Below are 17,724 nucleotides of genomic sequence, written 5' to 3'. Positions count from 1 at the left end.
GTAGGTAGAACACCTTCAGGAAGAGGCTGCCTCTCTGAAAAAGCAGATGCAGAAAATAAAGGAACAGTTTCTTCAGCAGAAGGTAAAGTTGAGTTGTTGTGTTCTTTATGGAAAAAAAAGTGTCTGAAAACAATCTTCTAAGTGGTATAATCACTTCACTGGAACAAGCTGGTCTAAGAGCATGGTAACGTCTAGATGCATTCAGTTTTTAAAGGTACTTTCTTGACTTTTAAGACATGCCCTTCACCCTCCCATTTTAATGAGGTGTGTCCTCAGTGGGATTGGACCATGCAGATCATTCCCTGTGGTCACAGCAAAGGTGTGCATCACCACCACACTGGCTAAGTTTCTATTTAACACACACTTGGAAAGTGACACCATGACACAGCTTTGACATAGGTCATGGTGCACACATGGTAGACTTTTACTTTCACGAAGCCTGTGTCCATATGGGAGAAAGGAGAGCACATTGCTAGCCAGGAGTGCAGCTCAGAGAAGGAATTGCCAGAATCCTGAAAAGATGGACGATTAAGGTGCCAGCAGTTGGCATGACAGCTCCGCGTTTTGGCCAGACATGTTCAGGAATTATATAACAGATGTCTCAGTGGAGGTTATCTTGGGTGTAGTGAAATGTTATCTATAGCCCTAGATAAAAAGGTGAGCATTTTTGTGTAAACCTAGTGTGCCCTGGGTGGCCCTGCCCACCCTGGCTGCAGCTTCTATCCTGATAGGTGATGGTGGAAGCCTACCGACGGGACGCTGCCTCCAAAGACCAGCTCATCAGCGAACTCAAGGCCACGAAGAAGAGGCTGGACTCCGAGGTGAAAGAGCTGAGGCAAGAGCTGATTCAGCTTCAAGGGGATAAGAAGTCTGCAGAGGTGGAGCAGTCGCGCTTGCAGAAGGAGGTGTCCCGGGTCCAGCAACGGATGGTGGCTCTCCAAGGGCATCTGGAGTCGGTACAGCATGAGCGTGATGAGATGGAGATGCTCCTGCAGGTCTGGGACTCACTGATGGTGAAGGCTGAACTGTGTGGGGCTCCCCTAGTGGGTGGGGCAGCGGTTATCCTGATGGGCTGGGCGATGGTTGCACAGTGGCAAGGGGGCTAGGCTCGTGGAGGGAGGTGGCACTGATAGTGCTGGAGGAAGGTGTCAGTGCCATACAGTGACCCAGGGGTCACCTGGATCTGGAGGGCAGCACAGAGTCCCAGGCTGCAGCAGCTGTTCCTGCTCTGGGCAGTGGGAGCTGGCGAGGGGTGTGACATGGTGTCCCAGCCAAGGTTCCTGTGTGCGGGCTCTGAGGGTGCAGCGGGAGCTAGTGGAGATGGCCATGGTGGCGAGGGTCAGCGACGCCGAGACAGAAAAAGCACAGCGCCGTCCACAGCCTGTCGGGCTGAGGGGCGTTCCTGAGATGAGAACTAGGGGTATGTCAGACCAGGGCTGTTTGACTTCTGAGGCTTTTGAGGTCTCAGGAGGGGGCCAGGAGGCAGGATACAGGGGGGCAGATTAGCTGGAGGCCACAAATTGAGAGTTTTGGGAACAGATGGCGTCGGAGCCCCATGGGTACGGATGGAACTACAGGACACAGGGGCCCAGTGTGGGACACCTGCAGAGCACGTGTCCTCATGGACGTGTTCAGGGCAGCGAGGGGAGCCAGGAGGAGGCCAAGGCCCTTAAGCTAGTTCACTTCACTCCTTCTGGTTCTGGGGAGCCTGGGAGGAGGGAAGTCTTTCTTGGTGTTCCCTCCGTCACTCTGACATAAGCAGCTCGAGACACCTGACCTCTCTGAAGTGGTCACTTGTAAAAGGGCAGAGCTCTCTGTCAGGCCCTTCAAAGTCTGTGTGCTCAAGGTGGCCTTGACACAGGACCTCGTACCTGGGAGGCAGGTGGAACTTCATCCTCACTGGCTCTTCCTCCTGTGCAGTCTCTGCAGTTTGACAAGCAGCAGGTGGCTGCGCTGACGGAGGCCAACGAGGTACTGAAGTCACAGATAGAAGAGCTGCGTCAGGGAGCTGCCAGGTGAGTGCTAGTCCTTGCCCTTTCTGCTTTTACTGTCACCTGTGTTTGTGACCTGCGTTTGTTGGACCCCCAACTCCCACCCCAGCACATCCCACACATGCATGCACACTCTGGTCCTATCAGCCGTGATTTATTCGTGAACCTGTGGTTGGGTCCACGGCTCTGTTGTGTTGGGTAGACGCATGTGGACAGTGCAGAAGGAGCTGGGCAGGTTTGAGTGCAATGCTGGGTGCTGCGAGTCACTGACATGGGCCACATTCAGGAGTCTTGGGTCTGGGGGTGCAGGAGTGGGAGAGATGAAGCTGAGCACAGGTAAAGGGGACTCAGGTGGCCTGTCTTCTCTGCCACACCCCAGAGCCATCACTGAACAGAAGCAGCGGGTGACACGGCTGGGCTCAGACCTGAGCAGCGCTCAGAAGGAAATGAAGAGCAAACACAAGGCCTATGAGAGCGCCGTAGGCATCCTCAGTCGCCGCCTGCAAGAGGCGCTCACAGCCAAGGAGGTAGCTGAGGCTGAGCTGAGCCAGCTGAGAGCCCAGGCAGCAGATGGCCCCAGCGACCTCACACTACATGTGGGTACCATGTCTGCTCTGGCCCTTTGGGGGTTCTCAGGGTGGGGAGCTGAGGGGTTATGAGCATTTCCCCTGAAACCCTCATAGAACCCTAGGAAAGGGGCAGAATGAGTGTGTGGGCAACATTTCTCTAAAATTTGGTATGGTATGTACGTGACCAGGAACCTGAACAGCGTGAAGGTCTTCTCACTTAATCCCTGTGAATCTGTTGGATATGCAGGGTCAGCTCGGACATTCAGTCCTCACTCAGAGTCCACGGTGTCCTTGCTGCAGCTGGCTCCTCTTTACACCCCTCAGTGTCTGAGGGGCATCTCCATGAGCATTGTGTGAGCTTGTGAGGGTTCCAGTGAGTATAGGACAGTCCAGAAAAGCTTTTTGGAGGAGGCAGCATTTGACTGGTCTTGATAAACAAGGCACTGGGGTGGACAGGTTGAGCATCTTAGCAGATGGTTCTGGGAATGGCCTGCACAGGATGGACAAGGGTCAAGGTGTGTCTCAGATGCAGACTGACATCTCAGGTAGGATAAGACATGCAGCTACCCTGTTGAAGGACAATGAGGCTAGGAGAGGCTGCAGCAGGGAGAGAACAGGAATGCATGCAGGTGGCAGAATAAAAAACAGCTGGCCGGGTCTGCGCTGGTGTGCACAAGCATGGGCAGACCCTGTGTCCAGGTTCAGGCAGTGGCAGGTAGCTCTTTTGACAGATGTCTTTGTCCTGGAGGCATGGGGAAGGGTGCCAGTATTATGAGCCCATAGCCTTTTGCTTGTTGATTATTTTTTAGGTAACAGGAGGCTGGCATCACAGGTGGTGGGCAGGAACTCCTGGCTGGGGATTTGGGTTGGGGGGAACTTCATGACATGAGGCTTTCAGACTTGCTCAGGTCCCCTTCCAGCTTTGGGTCTGATGGTTTTTGCTACTTGGAATAAAATTCCATCTGAGTAAATTAATTTGCATTTCATTTATTATTCTCCAATTTGAGTTCCGCTTGTGTTTAGTAGTTTCATTTCTTCTGTGGAGTTTGTTTCTGTCTCCATGATTGTCATACCCGTTGTGTTTTCTTGCCAACTTAAATACTCTTTCTCATTTGCTTACTTTATAAAATGTTGGGAGGGGAGAATTTATTCAAGTATAGTTTTCCTTGTACTATAAAATATTTATTCTTTTAACTTCTTGGCTGATGTGGGGTGGGAGGAGCAAAACCTCTAGATTGCCCTCCGCTTGCTGCAGGACCTCCACCCAAGAGCTACAAGCTGTGCAGTCTATCTTCATTCAGTGTAAGACCGAGCTCAGCAGGTTACTCACCTTCCGGATTCTCATAAGTTAGGCTGAGGTGACGTATATACTCAGACTCCTTATTTGGTGGCTTAGTGGAGAAACAGGTGTGAACATCACCTGTACCCAGCGGCAGGGAGAGTGCATGTGTTTACATGCGTATGTGCATGTGTGTGTGCGCACATACATGGTGCTGGTTATATCGTACCTGCTACAGCTTGTCACAGGTAGTAACTTATAACTTTTAACCTGCAATTCAAAATTTTCTGTATTTTCAAAGCATTTAGCTGAAGGTTGTTTTGTTTGTGAGTCGCTGCTGTGTTTGTACAGTGGTTAGTTAAGTCCTCTAAAGGGGAGGTAGGTGCTGTGAGAAGTATTCACTCATCAGTGTGCTTGGCAGCCTCTCAGGGTCTAGTGACACGGGCAGAGGGAGGTCAGTACCTGCCATGGCCATATTGAAGCCTATGACCCAGTTCACCTTCCTGTCCTGTTGTTAGGAGAAAATCCAGGCCCTGGAGTTGGAGCTGCAGACCGTGGGTCAGAGTAAGGTGATGCTGGAGAAGGAGCTGCAGGAGGTCATTGCGCTGACCAGCCAGGAGCTGGAGGAGTACCGGGAGAAGGTGCTGGAGCTGGAGGACGAGGTAGATGAACTTGTGGCCGTACAGCAACATGGACAGGCCACACCGCTCTGGGTGTGCCTCTAGAACAGGGAGAAGGGGCCGTGGAGTGTCAGAGCCCAGCCTGTGTGCTCGACCAGACCGCTCTGCTCTCCATACGCCATCCGACCGCTTCTCTGGATCTTTGACCGCTCAAGTGCTAGATTCCCCCGCCCCCGCACACGGTAACACCAGCTCTAGCAAGGATGTGTCTGCTACCTCCTGTGTGGTGGGTGTCAGAGGTCTTGCGGCAGTTGTACTCCCACCTAAGACATCCTAGTTGCAAATACCAAGGACAGTCTTGACCTTGGTTCAGACAGGCTTGACTTTTAAAGGTCCCACGTGCCTGTCAGGCCCTGAGACAGGCGCTGCCCCCCGCTGGTGTGGTGCATGGTATCTGTTGCTGTGTTTTGTGTTGGCTGTTCTGTTTCTAGTGGGTGACATCTCTGCTGGCCAGAGCATGTGACTATATGACTTCGCTGGTATTTGTTTCAGCTTCAGGAATCCAGAGGCTTTAGGAAGAAGATAAAGCGCCTCGAGGAGTCAAATAGGAAGTTGGCTCTGGAGCTGGAGCACGAGCGAGGGAAGCTCACGGGCCTCGGACAGTCCAGTGCGGCTTTGCGGGAGCACAACCATGTCTTAGAGACGGCATTAGCCAAGAGGGAGGCTGACCTCATGGAGCTAAACCTTCAGGTACTCAGATTTATGCACAGCATGGTGAAGGCCGAGTAGCACCCCAGGCTTACTGTGCTCTCTGTGTGCTTTTGCCACAGCACTTAGAGGAACAATGTGCACACAGGCCCAGGCTCGGCCAGTAACTGAGTCCTGGGTGAGCTTGGGGCGGGCAACTCCTGTTGTTCCAAACTGGGCTTCCCCAGTTCAGGACAGTCCCATTATACATAAGGGACTAATCCCAGTGGGGGTTTCACCCCAGATCCTGTTCCCAGCTCAGGCTCAGTAGCCTCTGGGAACTGGGGAGAAGCTAGGCATTTCACAGAAGTCCTATGGCCATCAGTGGCCTTGAATTTTCCAGCCATCAGACTTCAGTTTGACACTGTTCCTATACCTGCTGTTTGACCGTTCACATCACCTGCCTCACCATGGAGGTGTTGCCTTTATAACCCTGATTCATGTGCAAATTGGTGGCTGTACGCTTGAGGATGATTATGCGATCATGTGCCTGTCAGCTCAGGTGTGTGTTCATAACAACTTCTGAAATGCAGTCTCCATACTTCCTATCTCCTTTGATTTGGTGGTAACATGTTGTGAGGCCTGTGGTGCCTGCTGCTGGACCCCATGTGGCACTGATCGCAATGGCCCATGCTTTGTCCTGGGCTCTGCAGGCCGTGGCATTGGGTGTCCTTACTGACACGTCCCCTTGGCACTGTGCTACAGGTTCAGGCCATCATGCAGCGCAAACAGGAGGAGGACCGCCAGATGAGACAGCTCGTGCAGACCTTACAGGCTGCCCTGGAGAGAGAGAAGCTGGAAGTACACAGCCTCAGGAAACAGGTATGTGGCCAGCGTCTGACCATGTCTGCAGCACAGCCATGTACAGCCTTTGCAGGGCACATTTTCAGTGTCTAAAACTGGGCGTGGGCACCTTGACACAGCCATTCCTCCAGAAACGTACCACATGCATACTTTTGCTGGCATGTCCCAAGCACAGTGTCATCAGGGCCTGGGTGACAGTGGGGGCTGGAGAGCCTTGGTGTCCACAGGACAAATGAGGGTAAAGGGCATACTGCTTCGGCCTTGGCACCTGCTGAGGTCAGTGTCCTCCTTCCAGGTGGCTGCAGCCAAAGCAGAAGCAGGGCACAACCACCGCCACTTCAAGGCTGCCACCTTGGAGCTGAGTGAGGTGAAGAAGGAGCTGCAGGCCAAGGAACTCCTAGTGCAGACACTGCAGGCGGCGGCCGAGCGTCTCCAGTGAGTGTCCTCAGGTGGAGGGTTTGCTGCCACAAAGTGCCCCTGGAGCTCTCCCCATTTTCAGTTAGCACATGGCACATTCTGCGGTCTTTGTATGAGCAGGTCTGGGAAGAAGATATTGGTCCTGTGTCAAGAAGCCTGTGTTTTCCCTGGCCGGAGAGGTCGTTTGGTTAGAGCGTAATCCCAAACTGTGAAGGTGTGGGCTTGATCCCCAAGTCAGGGCACATACAGGAATAGTTCAACTTTCTCTCACTAAAATCAACACATAAGATTAAAGGGAGAAGCTTGTGCTTAACCCCCACATTTCAGTTTTGATGCTGCTGTCCCCTGTGCACCCTTCCAGCCCTTCATTGACAACAAGAGTTTCCAGTGTGAGGGACAGGCTCCAATGAGGGCATCCTTCAGTTGCTATGACTGTAGGAACTTGGGTTGGTCCCTGTGATGCTGTCCGTTCCACCGTAGTCCCAGGGGGTTTATGAGGTTAGTCAAGTCAGTGCATCTAACATTCTTAAACATTCCTCACCCACGGTGAGCTGTGCGTGAGTTTCACCAGGATGGGTCACATGGAGCTGACACCATTTTGGCGGGGCAGGGTGTCAGGTTGGAGGAGTGCTGTCATTGTGTCTCCTTGTTTTCTGTGCCAGGCTTCAGGAAGGGAGACATGCCCAGGAAGTGGCCCAGTTCCAGGCGGAGCTTGCTGAGGCAAGGACACAGCTGCAGCTCCTGCAGAAGCAGCTGGATGAGCAGCTGAGCAAACAGCCTGTTGGAAACCAAGAGGTGATTGTTGGGGGCGGCTTAGCATCTCAGCTAAGGGGCATGCAGGCCTGGACTCTGCTGCTGGGCAGGCCCAGCCCCTTCGCTCCCTGTGTGCTTGCACAGGGACAGGGTTTTGTTCTAAGAGTGATGTTAAGCAGGATGTATAGGGATAGAGCACTCTGTGCAGAAAGACACTGAAATTCTGCTCACATGACTTTTTCCCTCTATAGATGGAAAACCTCAAGTGGGAGGTGGATCAGAAGGACAGGGAGATCCAGTCCCTGAAGCAGCAGCTGGACCTGACTGAGCAGCAGAGCAGGCAGGAGCTGGACGGTGCCGAGCGGTCTCTGCAGGTACTGGGCACACGGCCTGAGGATGTTGGGCAGATTTTACCTTAGACGGTTGTGACACGAGCCGTTACTGCACCTGCCGCATCAGTGGTGACAGTGAACTGTGAGTCATTCCATTCTACAAGAACCTTCAGGTCATACAGCTGATGGAGGCTAAGGACACCAGAGCCTGGTGCTATGCCTGGGCTAAGCTGTGAAATGTGGCAGTGAATGACAAAGCACATAGGAAAGACCACTAGTTGGTGACACCTCCACACACAGGTGTCTGGGCAGTCCTGACTGCTGTGGGAGGGTCAGGGGCGTGACTGACAACCAGAATCGACTTTTATTCTTGCTCAGTAACTGAGCATGGGATTCACACAGGGGACCCCTGGGGTTTGTTGTAGGTGTGACCAGGGCCACGTCACCAGCTCCTAGCAGAGGCCCTGACACAGGGTAGGAACATGGAGGATGTGAGTGTAACTGAGCGTCACAGTCTCTTGATGGTGGGAGGAGCTGGAGCCAGGAAGGGGCCTCCTATGACAATCAGTACTCCCGACACACAAACGGAGGTCTTTGAGTGCATTTGAGATCTTGTACCTTTGAAATATATGACTTGACATCCTTTAGAATATCAAGTCGGAGCTGGAGATGATGCGGGAAGACCTGTCCGTAACCCAGAAAGACAAGTTTGTGCTTCAGGCTAAAGTGTCAGAGCTGAAAAACAACATGAAAACGCTGCTCCAGCAGAACCAGCAGCTCAAGCTGGACCTGCGACGTGGCACGGCCAGGACGGTGAGCAGGCCGTACCCTCACAGCAGCGGGGACTGCAGGCCTGTGGGTGGGCAAGCGGTCTCTCAGACATAAAGTTGTATTTGACCCTCATTCAGCAACTACTGTGTGAAAATAAGTGGTAAGAATTCTGCCTGGACAACAAGCCAAGTCATTTTATTTTTGTGCATTTTCCAACAAAATGTTTGCTGCTATTAGTGAGTTCAGGTGCCATTTTGTTTTGAGGCCATGGTTTGCTGTGTTAATAAGATCCCCAGCCCCTTAGCGAGCCTGCCTGGGGCTCAGCTTGGGCACCGGAACCCCGAAGCTGCGGTCAAGCCCTGCTCAGATTGTTGTATGCCTGGTGTTTGTCTCTTCTCAGGGTACATACGTGTTTTCCCAGTCAGAGAAGCATCTCGGACTCAGAGCTCTATTAGCACCATTTGTCTGCCTGTGCACAAAGTTTAAGTCTTAGAAAGGGAAGCCATCTGGGTTGGGAAACTTAATTTCTTAGGGAAATTCAGTCAGGGTCATACTCTCTCGTGGGAATTCCCTCATGGAAGCTCACGTTTAGGTCTCAGCTCCATCCTGAGAAGCCAGGACTGTGACTTGCTGTAGGAAGGTTTTTGGTCTGGCTGTGACTGCCAGATGAGCGGACATGCCTTCCCAGGGCTGTGTGGGGCTGGGAGACAGGTCTGGAAGCACCTGTGGTGGCAGAGACCACAGGGTGGACAGCAGAGAGTTAACCACATGCTTTTCTGAACAGAGAAAGGAACGGAGGGGTGATGCCAGCCCTTCCAGCCCCGTGACGCCAGTGAAGGTCCCAGACTGCCCTGTCCCAGCATCACTGCTGGAGGAGCTGCTGAGGCCTCCGCCTGCTGTGAGCAAGGAGCCCCTGAGGAACCTCAACAGCTGTCTGCAGCAACTGAAGTACGACAGGCTATGTCATGTTGCTTAGTCTCTGAATCCCTTGTGTACCTCGGCAGAGGCTGCTGCAGCACTGGTCTTGCCCAGGCAGGGTTGAGCAGGTCTCTGTGAAGTGAGGTACATTGTAAGGTGCGAGTTGCCTGCCTCTAAATGACCGTGAGACTCCCTAAGTCAGCAGGACCTGTGCCCTTAAATTCCCATCAGCGTGAGGCTGTTCAGAGGATGTGGCCATGTGGGGATGTGTCTTTTGATCCTGTGAGGGAAGCCACATGTGAGTCCCTCAACTCTTTTTCACATATCCCTAAGTAGAAGCCTGTTGGCCTCTGCACAGTTCCAAAAATAGTGTCGAAAGCCCCTTAAGTTCTCTGACCCCCATTGCTGTTGCTGTTGCAAATAGAGAGGTTCTGTGGGTCCCTGAAGACACCACAGATGTGTGAGCAAACGGCCATCCAGTTGAAGCTTGTCAGCCTACACATCCCTCTTGGGGAAGCAATGGTATCTGTCCTGGTTCCTCTCTGACTGGCCTTCCTACCTTTGCCCCTTGTGTCTCCAGGCAGGAGATGGACAGTCTGCAGCGCCAGATGGAGGCACACACTGTCACCGTGCACGAGTCACTTTCCTCGTGGACTCAGGGGGACCCTGCTGGCAGCCCCAGTTCCATGGGTGACCGTGCCAACCCCGGAGGAGACGCAGAGCCACCCAGTCCCAGCAGAGCATCCATAGAAGGGCTGGGAACGGTGACCACCAAGCATCCCCAGCCCGAGTGTGTATAACTCCCAAATACTCTCTCACAAGGTTTCATATCTGGGTGAGCTCTGTTTCCCTAAGTGATGGAATTTAAGTTGTGTGTTTGTCTTTACAAGGAGTAAGATAACAGGGCAGTCACCTGCAGCTCATGACCAGCTTCCCCACAAAGCGACCAAATCTTAAAATCCTATTGAAGCACTCATTGACGGTGTTAAAAGTTCTCTGAGGGTCGTTTGCAGGAGGCAAACCTAAGGAGTGACTTGGACGCTGCTCTGCAGCTGCATGTCCCAGTGACCCCGGTCATGGGTCAGCTTCCTTGCTTCCCTGTGGGACCCAGTATGAGCTCACCTTCCTGCGAACGGGAAACTTGATTTGCACCTTTGGTTTTTATTTTATTTTCATAGCCACCCCACCATAGGAAGTATATGTAAATACTGAGAATCATAACCTAATCTTTAAAAAGTATGTTCTTGTGTTATTTAAAAATGAGCTGAATTGTCTGCTTATTGATTGCCTTTTGAAAATCTGCTGTCAGGAAATAATAATGTACATGTAGAACTAAGGGATGTCAGTCAGAAAATTATATTTTAAGAAATATAATTATTTTATTTACTCTACCTTCTAAAACCAAAAATTCTTAGACAAAGAGTGTTTTTTGTTTTTATTTCACTTTATTTTTGAGGGTCTTTCCCTTGTCATAAGTGCACGATGCTCACCTGCTCAACCCGACCCTGCTCAGCCTCACCTTAACTCCTAGGCAGGCTCTCCAGTCACCAGGATGCCCAAAATGATGGCATAGTCACCACACCCTGACCTGATGTGTGAGGTATGGGGAGAGGCAAAGACCAGGAGGGGCGGGTGTGGTTCCAGTCCATGTAACACAGCTTCTGCAGGCCATGCCTGTGCCCAAGTGGAAGTGTGCACCAGGACTCGCAGTCATTGCAGACACATTGGTCTTGGTGGTGACAGCCATCAGGAGGTCCGAAGTCCTTCATCGTCTCACCTGGAGTGCAGTGAGGTTTCTGGAAGAGGCAGGTCAGCCCCAAGAGGAATGGTGGTGAGGTCCCTGTGCTCTTCCAGTGTGTAAAAACCTTGTTTGAAACCTGGCACAAGTGTGGGAGGTTTACTTGTACACACGTCCCACCTAAGTACTGTACTTACACCCGCAGAAACTGATGGACTTGAGGGCTGTAAATTTTCCTGAGTTTGCTAAGAAAACCTAAAGTAGTATTTATTGTAGTAAGTTAGAGAAGAGCGAGGTGAGTGCATGCACACGCTGTGCAGACCTATTGCTTTGAAGATGGAATGACATGTCCAGATTTGGCTCTGCATGAGCCTGTTACTGTGACCTTTATCTCATTTGTGGAGAAAACAGTGGTATTCTGAAGCTGTCTGTGTTCTTTTATATATGCTGTCAGCAGGTTTGTCTGTAAAGTAGTGTTACCGCAAAGACATTTAGTGTTTAGAAAAGGTTCCCCAGCAAATATTGAGACTTCTAAATATGCGTCTTATTTATACAGGGTCAATCTTGAAACAATACTTGAAAACTCATTATAAATGTATCCTACTTTTGGAAATCGTTTTTGACAAAATTGTTTTTGCACCATTGGAAGAGAAAGATAATTTATGTTCTTATTTATTTTGGCTGCATCACCCTTATTTTAACTTTAAAACCAAGAAATGGCACTCAGCCCCATGCCTCAGCAGTTCTCATACCTACTGTGGAAGGGCTGCCAGTTGTTACCGTGTCCTTTCTCTTAGGAGAAACTAATTCTGAATGCATCCATTAAGGGGAAGCTATTCTCTGTTTTAACCCCCTTCCTTCATCTGGCCACCTTCTGTGTGTGCGTGTGTGTGTGGGTATGTGTGCGTGCATGTGCACATTTGCCTCTGGCTTCCTGTCATTGCTCTGTGCCACCTTCAACCTCAGTTCCCATCCTTCAGTCCAGCCAGCGCCTAGCCAGCTTTGGTCTGGGATTCGGGTGCTCACTTGTTTTCTGTGGGCTTCTGCTTTCTTATCTCCATGGGACTTTGCTGTCATTTCTACCTCCCAACATGTGAAACATTCTTCTGTTATGGGCAGAAGTGGGAATTAGGAATTTACTTATGAAAAACGGCAGTCAGGGCTGAAGTATTTATAACAGCAGGTTCACCACTGCATCATATTTGTGTTTCTCTCTCATCCTATGTGATGAATATGCTGTCATGTCCTCACTCAGAGAACATTGGCTTGGGCACCTTATTGTGTCATTACTTATTTTTCTTATGTTGCAAAAGAACCCCTATTGCAATGTGATTATCATTGATTACTCCACAAGCAGATGCCACAGATCTGATAGGTTTTGTTCTACATGGTGGGGCAAATATAGGTTTACAGTTGTTTGTATGGAAAATAATACAAAAATAATATAAGAATAAATTTTCTGTTTCATGTACTCACAACTGTGAACCTACTTTTGCCATACCCTGTAGTTGGAGAGATAATAGGCTATTATTCTTTTTGGTTAGGGTGTGAAATGGGCTCTTTTTGTCCCAGGGTCCAGGTAGCAGGGAAGTTGGCCTACAGCCAGGGCATTAGGATGTCTCACTGAGCTACTCACAGCTTAGACTTTCCTTGTTCTAGGGTACCTACTAGAAAGTCACCATGATGACATGCATTTCTACTTCATGAGTATTTTTCTTAACAAAAATTAAACATGGTATGTAAAGATTTCTGGCAGTGAGAGGGACCAGCATGTCTGAAGAGAAATGTCCCTTCTTTAGGGACCCACGACATTGACAGCACTGTTAATATGTGAGACACTCAGCCTTATTCACACTAGTCCAGTGACCACGTCCCAGGCAAATGCCATGTGTGGTGGTCTCAGGTATAATAGGCTCCTCGGGATAATGTTTGATGGTCTAGAAAACTTGGTGGTTTTAAGTTATTTATTTATGTTAAAATTTATTTCATTAAAGGGAGTCCTCAGGTTGGGGTTGTTCAGGGGAAAGGTGTCACCATGCACAAGTTGTGACTTTAAAAAGCATGTTCATTTTTTATAAATTTAAGCGTGCTTGGGAATTCCTTAAATTTTGGTGCAATAAACTATTTTTTGTTAAAGATTTTCATATTTCATTGGGGGGTTTCATATATATATATATATTGTCGTGTTTGAAAGTAACTTTTATCTTATGTTGTCACTCTGTCCAAATACTTGTCTTGAAAGAATTTCCATGTTGCTGAAGTCTCAGGCTCTGAAATCTAGCTTCTTATGGTGCCTTGACCCGTACTGTTCCCTCTTGTCCCCACGGCAAGTGCTGCTACATGCCAGTCTATATCAGGAGAGGGGTCTGCAGGAACAGGGGATGTTCCAAGTGAGCGGGAGAAAAAAGTGGTAGCTGCTCCCATGCTGCGGACATCCACGGAGCGTCCTGTACTAGGGTGTCGTCGGCCAGCACTGAGCCCTGCTGACACTCGTTCTGACAGCAGCAGGACCATAAGTCTTAATTTTGAGGCACCCAAGTTTTACCTCTTTTATACTTTATTCTTTTTTTTTTACTTTTAATTTATTGATTTTAGTGAGAGTGGAAGGAAGAGAGCAGGAACACTGAGCTATTTGGCCAGGGCTCTTTTTTTTTTTTTTTTTTTTTTTTTTTTTTTACAGACAGAGAGAGAGGGATAGATAGGGACAGACAGACAGGGACGGAGAGAGATGAGAAGTATCAATCATCAGTTTTTCGTTGTGACACCTTAGTTGTTCATTGATTGTTTTCTCTTATGTGCCTTGACTGCGGGCCTTCAGCAGACCGAGTAACCCCTTGCTCAAGCCAGCGACCTTGGGTCCAAACTGATGAGCTCTTTGCTCAAACCAGATGAGCCCGTGCTCAAGCTGGCAACCTCAGGGTCTCGAACCTGGGTCCTCCACATCCCAGTCCGACGCTCTATCGACTGTGCCACCGCCTGGTCAGGCTGGCCAGGGCTCTTTCATACTGTGTTCTTGATCAAGAAGAGTAATCCACAAGGAGAGTCTTCAGTGAAATATGTCACCGATATCTAGCATGGTGAAATGTACAGAATAGAATCAGTGATCAGAGTGTGATTTTGGGTGGGAATCTCTGTTTTTCCCCTGTGACTTTTATCCTCTACCCAGGGGTCAGGTAGCTTGTGACAACACAGGTCTGAATGAGGCTCCCTGACCATCTCTTTTTGTGGCTATAACTTTTTCAAGTATTGAGGATGCAATGTTTCTTTTCCTACAATGACCATGAAGGGAACGGTCACATGCATCAGAACATTTACGTATAAAATTGCTAAACTTTTGTAGGCACTGAATGAATGAGTTGGTGAATTTATTTTTCAAGCTCTAGTTTCGATGTTCCTGTGCTGTACATCCTCTTACCTGGACAGGGAGTCACAGAGGGTCCTGGGTGCAGGTTTTTAGGTAGCTTCCTCCTGGCTCATGGGTGGCAGGTACCAACAGGGATGTGTGTCCAGTGTGAGATTGAGGACCTTCCACAACAGGAGGCTCACTGTTGAAGTCAGGAGGTCATTCCAAAGTCTCATACCTTGAGATTACATGGGAAATACAAACAGGATTATTTACACAGTTGGCATCCAGTTTGATGGATAAAACGACAGCCATTGGAAATCTCCGAGCCTTTCTTCCTACATGAGAAGGAATTCTCAACAATCAGTAACTTGCTAAAACCAGAGCAGCTTTTATTGGAATTTTTCTGCTTCCTTTATGCATGTTTTCACTTGATCGTGAATGTTGCAGAATGTGGTAAACCATGTACTTGGGCAAAGCCTTTTTCCTGAACACAGCAGGAGATACTGAACTGTTGCAGGTCCCTTGTTAGCCTGTTTGGTGTGGGCAGGGCTTCTGGGGCAGGTTTTTCTCTCCTCCAGGCTCATCTGTCAGGTGGAGGGGGAACCTCCTCCCTCAGGAACAGCATGCTTCCAGTGGTGTTGGGATGTGGGGGAGGGATGGCTGTGACTTTAGGAAGCCCCTGGAGGTCCTCCACCTGGTTTGGGAGTCACTAGAGGAATTTTACGTGTGATCTGGGTCAGAGCCCTACAGAGGGCTGGTGCCTCCTTACAGCTAACTCTCACTGGGGGAGCTTCCTTTTGTTTGTGAGCCTTAAATACTTGGACACTTGAAAGTGACTATTTCAGCACTTAAACCCCAGCATATGAAAGCTAAATGCCTCGCCTCATTTGGAACACAACCTTCCTTTAACTGACTTCTCAGTGGTTCTCAGTCACTGGCCCCGCCCACAGCAGAAGTCCTTGTCACCCCCCAGCCAGGCCCACAGCTCCATTTCACCCCCCTTTCTCTGCTCAGTTTAGAACCAAACATAGTTGTGGGGCTCACCCATAAGCTCTCCAGACCTTCATAATCATCCTTCTACTCCTGTTTGAAGCACACATTTGCTCATTCATTTTAGTAGTAACTCACTGGGCCTGCAGAGCCAAGTCCATGCATGCAGCTTGGCTCTTAAATCCTCTACGATATGGCCCAAATCAACCTCTCCGTCCTTTCTTATTGGTTCATTCAACATTTATTGAGTTATATGTACTGCTCACAAAAATTAGGAGACATTTCAAAATGAATATGAAGCGATGAAAGTATTTTTTAAATTAAACAAGATCAGAAAAGCAAACAAGTCAAAGAAAGTAGTTTGATTATGCAAATGAGATGCAAACTCAATTGTGATTGGGTAGCAAGTGACATATCAAAGGCTTCTTTTTTTTTAATCGCTTCATATTCATTTTGAAATATCCCCTAATTTTTGTGAGCAGTGTAGTTGTATCTCCTGCTTTTTCACCACATGGTCCTCCTCTGCCTTCACAGGATGGCAAATGCAGGTTGTGGGGCAGGAGTCAGCTGTTCCAGGCAGTGAGATAGTGCGCAAGGTGTGTCCCTTCCAGGCCAGGGCATTGACTGGCTACTGCAAAAACTCTCCATCTTGGTGACAGCATCAATACCGGGTGGTCCTGCTGGTTAGCATGAGGACCTGAATGAAGTGACAGTGACTGACCCACAGTGAGAGGAAGCACAAGCAAGAAACAATTCTTGTTCTCAAGCCTCTGGGGGATTGTGGGTCATTTGTTACTGCAACTGACCCAGCCTCTCCTGGCCAGTGTCTGTGCCCACCACGTGCCAGGAGTGCTCTGTGCCTCACACAGACACCTTTCCTGCTCTCTGGGACCTGTGCTGCTCTGCCTTTACTCACTAAGTAGACATCTATGTGCTCTTGGCTTTTCAGCACTATACCCAGAGCTATTGAAAAACCAGCTCTCCTCCTTGAAGAAGCCTAATTTAGTATTTGAGGATTTTGTGGATGCTTTAAAAAAAAAAACCCTGGCCAGATACCATACATGAAAGTGATACCTGGCCAAATTGTTGGTTCAACCACTCCCAGAAACAGAATCTTAATCATCTAGTTGGGAATTTTCTGGTCAACGCCATGAGGTCATCACTCACATAAGCCCTCCCCATTCCCCTCCACGCTCCCCACCCCTGCTGCTGCCCCCAAATAAAGGGGCAATCTTCATGATAAACCACTTGCCATTCATTTCCCCCAAAGGAAGGATGTCCGGCCCCAAGAATCATCTACTATATTCGTTTGTCAACAGCTCACTTGCCCCCCACCCTTATAAAAACCTTCCATTTTCCACAACACCTCAGTGCTGCTGGATGCATGAATCACTTAATACAGCCAATTAGATCGTCACATTGACTCGGTTGAATTTTTTTTTTTAATAATTTGGGACTGTGACAAAGGTGCTAGAACATTCTGCAGACTTGCACTTTCACACTGAAAGCTGCAGGGCGAGCTCGCTTTGCGCTCCCAGCAGACGTGTGTCTAACTTCCAACGCAGCAGCATCTCACCGTCCTCGAAACCACTGACACTGAACCGAGTTCACCACAGTACCAGCCAATCCGTTTTATGATTTCGACTGTCAACGTCAGTTATATATTATTATTATTACTATTATTATTATTGATTTGAGAGAGAGAGAGGGAGAGAGACAGAAACATCGATCTGCTCCTGTCTGTGCCCTGACCAGGTTAGAACTGAACCCGTGCCCATGAGAACGACCCTAACCCACTGCGCCATCTGGCCAGGGCCCTCAGATTTTTTTAGATTATTTTCGGCACTTTAAAAATTACTGTGTAGGCCTGACCTGTGGCGGCGCAGTGGATAAAGCATCGACCTGGAAATGCTGAGGTCGCGGGTTCGAAACCCTGGGCTTGCCTGATCAAGGCACATGAGGGAGTTGATGCTTCTTGCTCCTCCCCCTTCTCCCCTCTCTATAATGAATAAATAAAATCTTAAAAATAAAAAAATTACTGTGTAGTTTCCATGCTGCAAAGTTCACCCTTCTGTTGTTTGGCATGCGCCCCGCGCCGCATCCGTCTCCAAAGCTCCCCGCCCCGGCAGCCCCCGCGTGAAGTCACAGGCCGGCTCACCCGCAGTTTTCCCACGCCTCTGGATGCTGCCGCGCCACAGGTGAGGGGATCCAACCGCGGCGCCAGTGGAGCGGGCTGCACGGTTAACAGAAAGTTCTCTCCGAGACGCGCGGCAGCTGTCAGTCTCCGGCCTCCTTCTGCTGGGAGAAGCCGCTCTACGGACCAAGCCGCCAGAAACGGTGCAGTCCAAAAACGTTCCAATAGAATCGTTTTCAGGGAAACCGGAGCCGCCCGGCAGGGCCACACACCGAGGGCCACCGGGACACGCCCCCTCCTGGGGCACGCCCCCGG

At 49.7% G+C, this 17,724-nt stretch overlaps 1 protein-coding gene and 1 long non-coding RNA gene across 4 annotated transcripts in view; one reads left to right on the top strand and one right to left on the bottom strand.

Annotated features, from left to right (window-relative positions):
- The window catches only part of GOLGA3 (golgin A3), a 40,440-nt gene extending 27,355 nt beyond the window's left edge, over positions 1–13,085 (top strand). For all 3 annotated transcript variants that reach the window (XM_066371257.1, XM_066371256.1, XM_066371255.1), the window contains 13 exons: positions 5–82; positions 732–995; positions 1,921–2,015; positions 2,371–2,587; positions 4,358–4,501; positions 5,012–5,209; positions 5,912–6,028; positions 6,306–6,445; positions 7,090–7,222; positions 7,432–7,554; positions 8,161–8,325; positions 9,068–9,231; positions 9,782–13,085. In XM_066371257.1, the coding sequence (XP_066227354.1) occupies positions 5–82; positions 732–995; positions 1,921–2,015; positions 2,371–2,587; positions 4,358–4,501; positions 5,012–5,209; positions 5,912–6,028; positions 6,306–6,445; positions 7,090–7,222; positions 7,432–7,554; positions 8,161–8,325; positions 9,068–9,231; positions 9,782–10,001 (2,058 nt within the window). In that variant the 3' untranslated portion in view covers positions 10,002–13,085. The remainder of the gene's footprint in view (positions 1–4; positions 83–731; positions 996–1,920; positions 2,016–2,370; positions 2,588–4,357; positions 4,502–5,011; positions 5,210–5,911; positions 6,029–6,305; positions 6,446–7,089; positions 7,223–7,431; positions 7,555–8,160; positions 8,326–9,067; positions 9,232–9,781) is intronic.
- Positions 13,086–13,202: 117 nt separating this feature from the next.
- On the bottom strand, positions 13,203–17,686 carry LOC136395835 (uncharacterized). The gene is made up of 3 exons (XR_010749393.1): positions 17,434–17,686; positions 14,355–14,520; positions 13,203–14,008 (listed from the first exon to the last, which is right to left on the bottom strand). It is a non-coding gene; the product is annotated as an uncharacterized lncRNA (long non-coding RNA).
- Between the last annotated feature and the right edge of the window lie 38 nt (positions 17,687–17,724).

The sequence above is a fragment of the Saccopteryx leptura genome, chromosome 2 (genome assembly GCF_036850995.1).
Source record: "Saccopteryx leptura isolate mSacLep1 chromosome 2, mSacLep1_pri_phased_curated, whole genome shotgun sequence".
Taxonomy (NCBI): Eukaryota; Metazoa; Chordata; class Mammalia; order Chiroptera; family Emballonuridae; genus Saccopteryx; species Saccopteryx leptura.
This window is presented reverse-complemented; position numbering and strand designations above follow the sequence as displayed.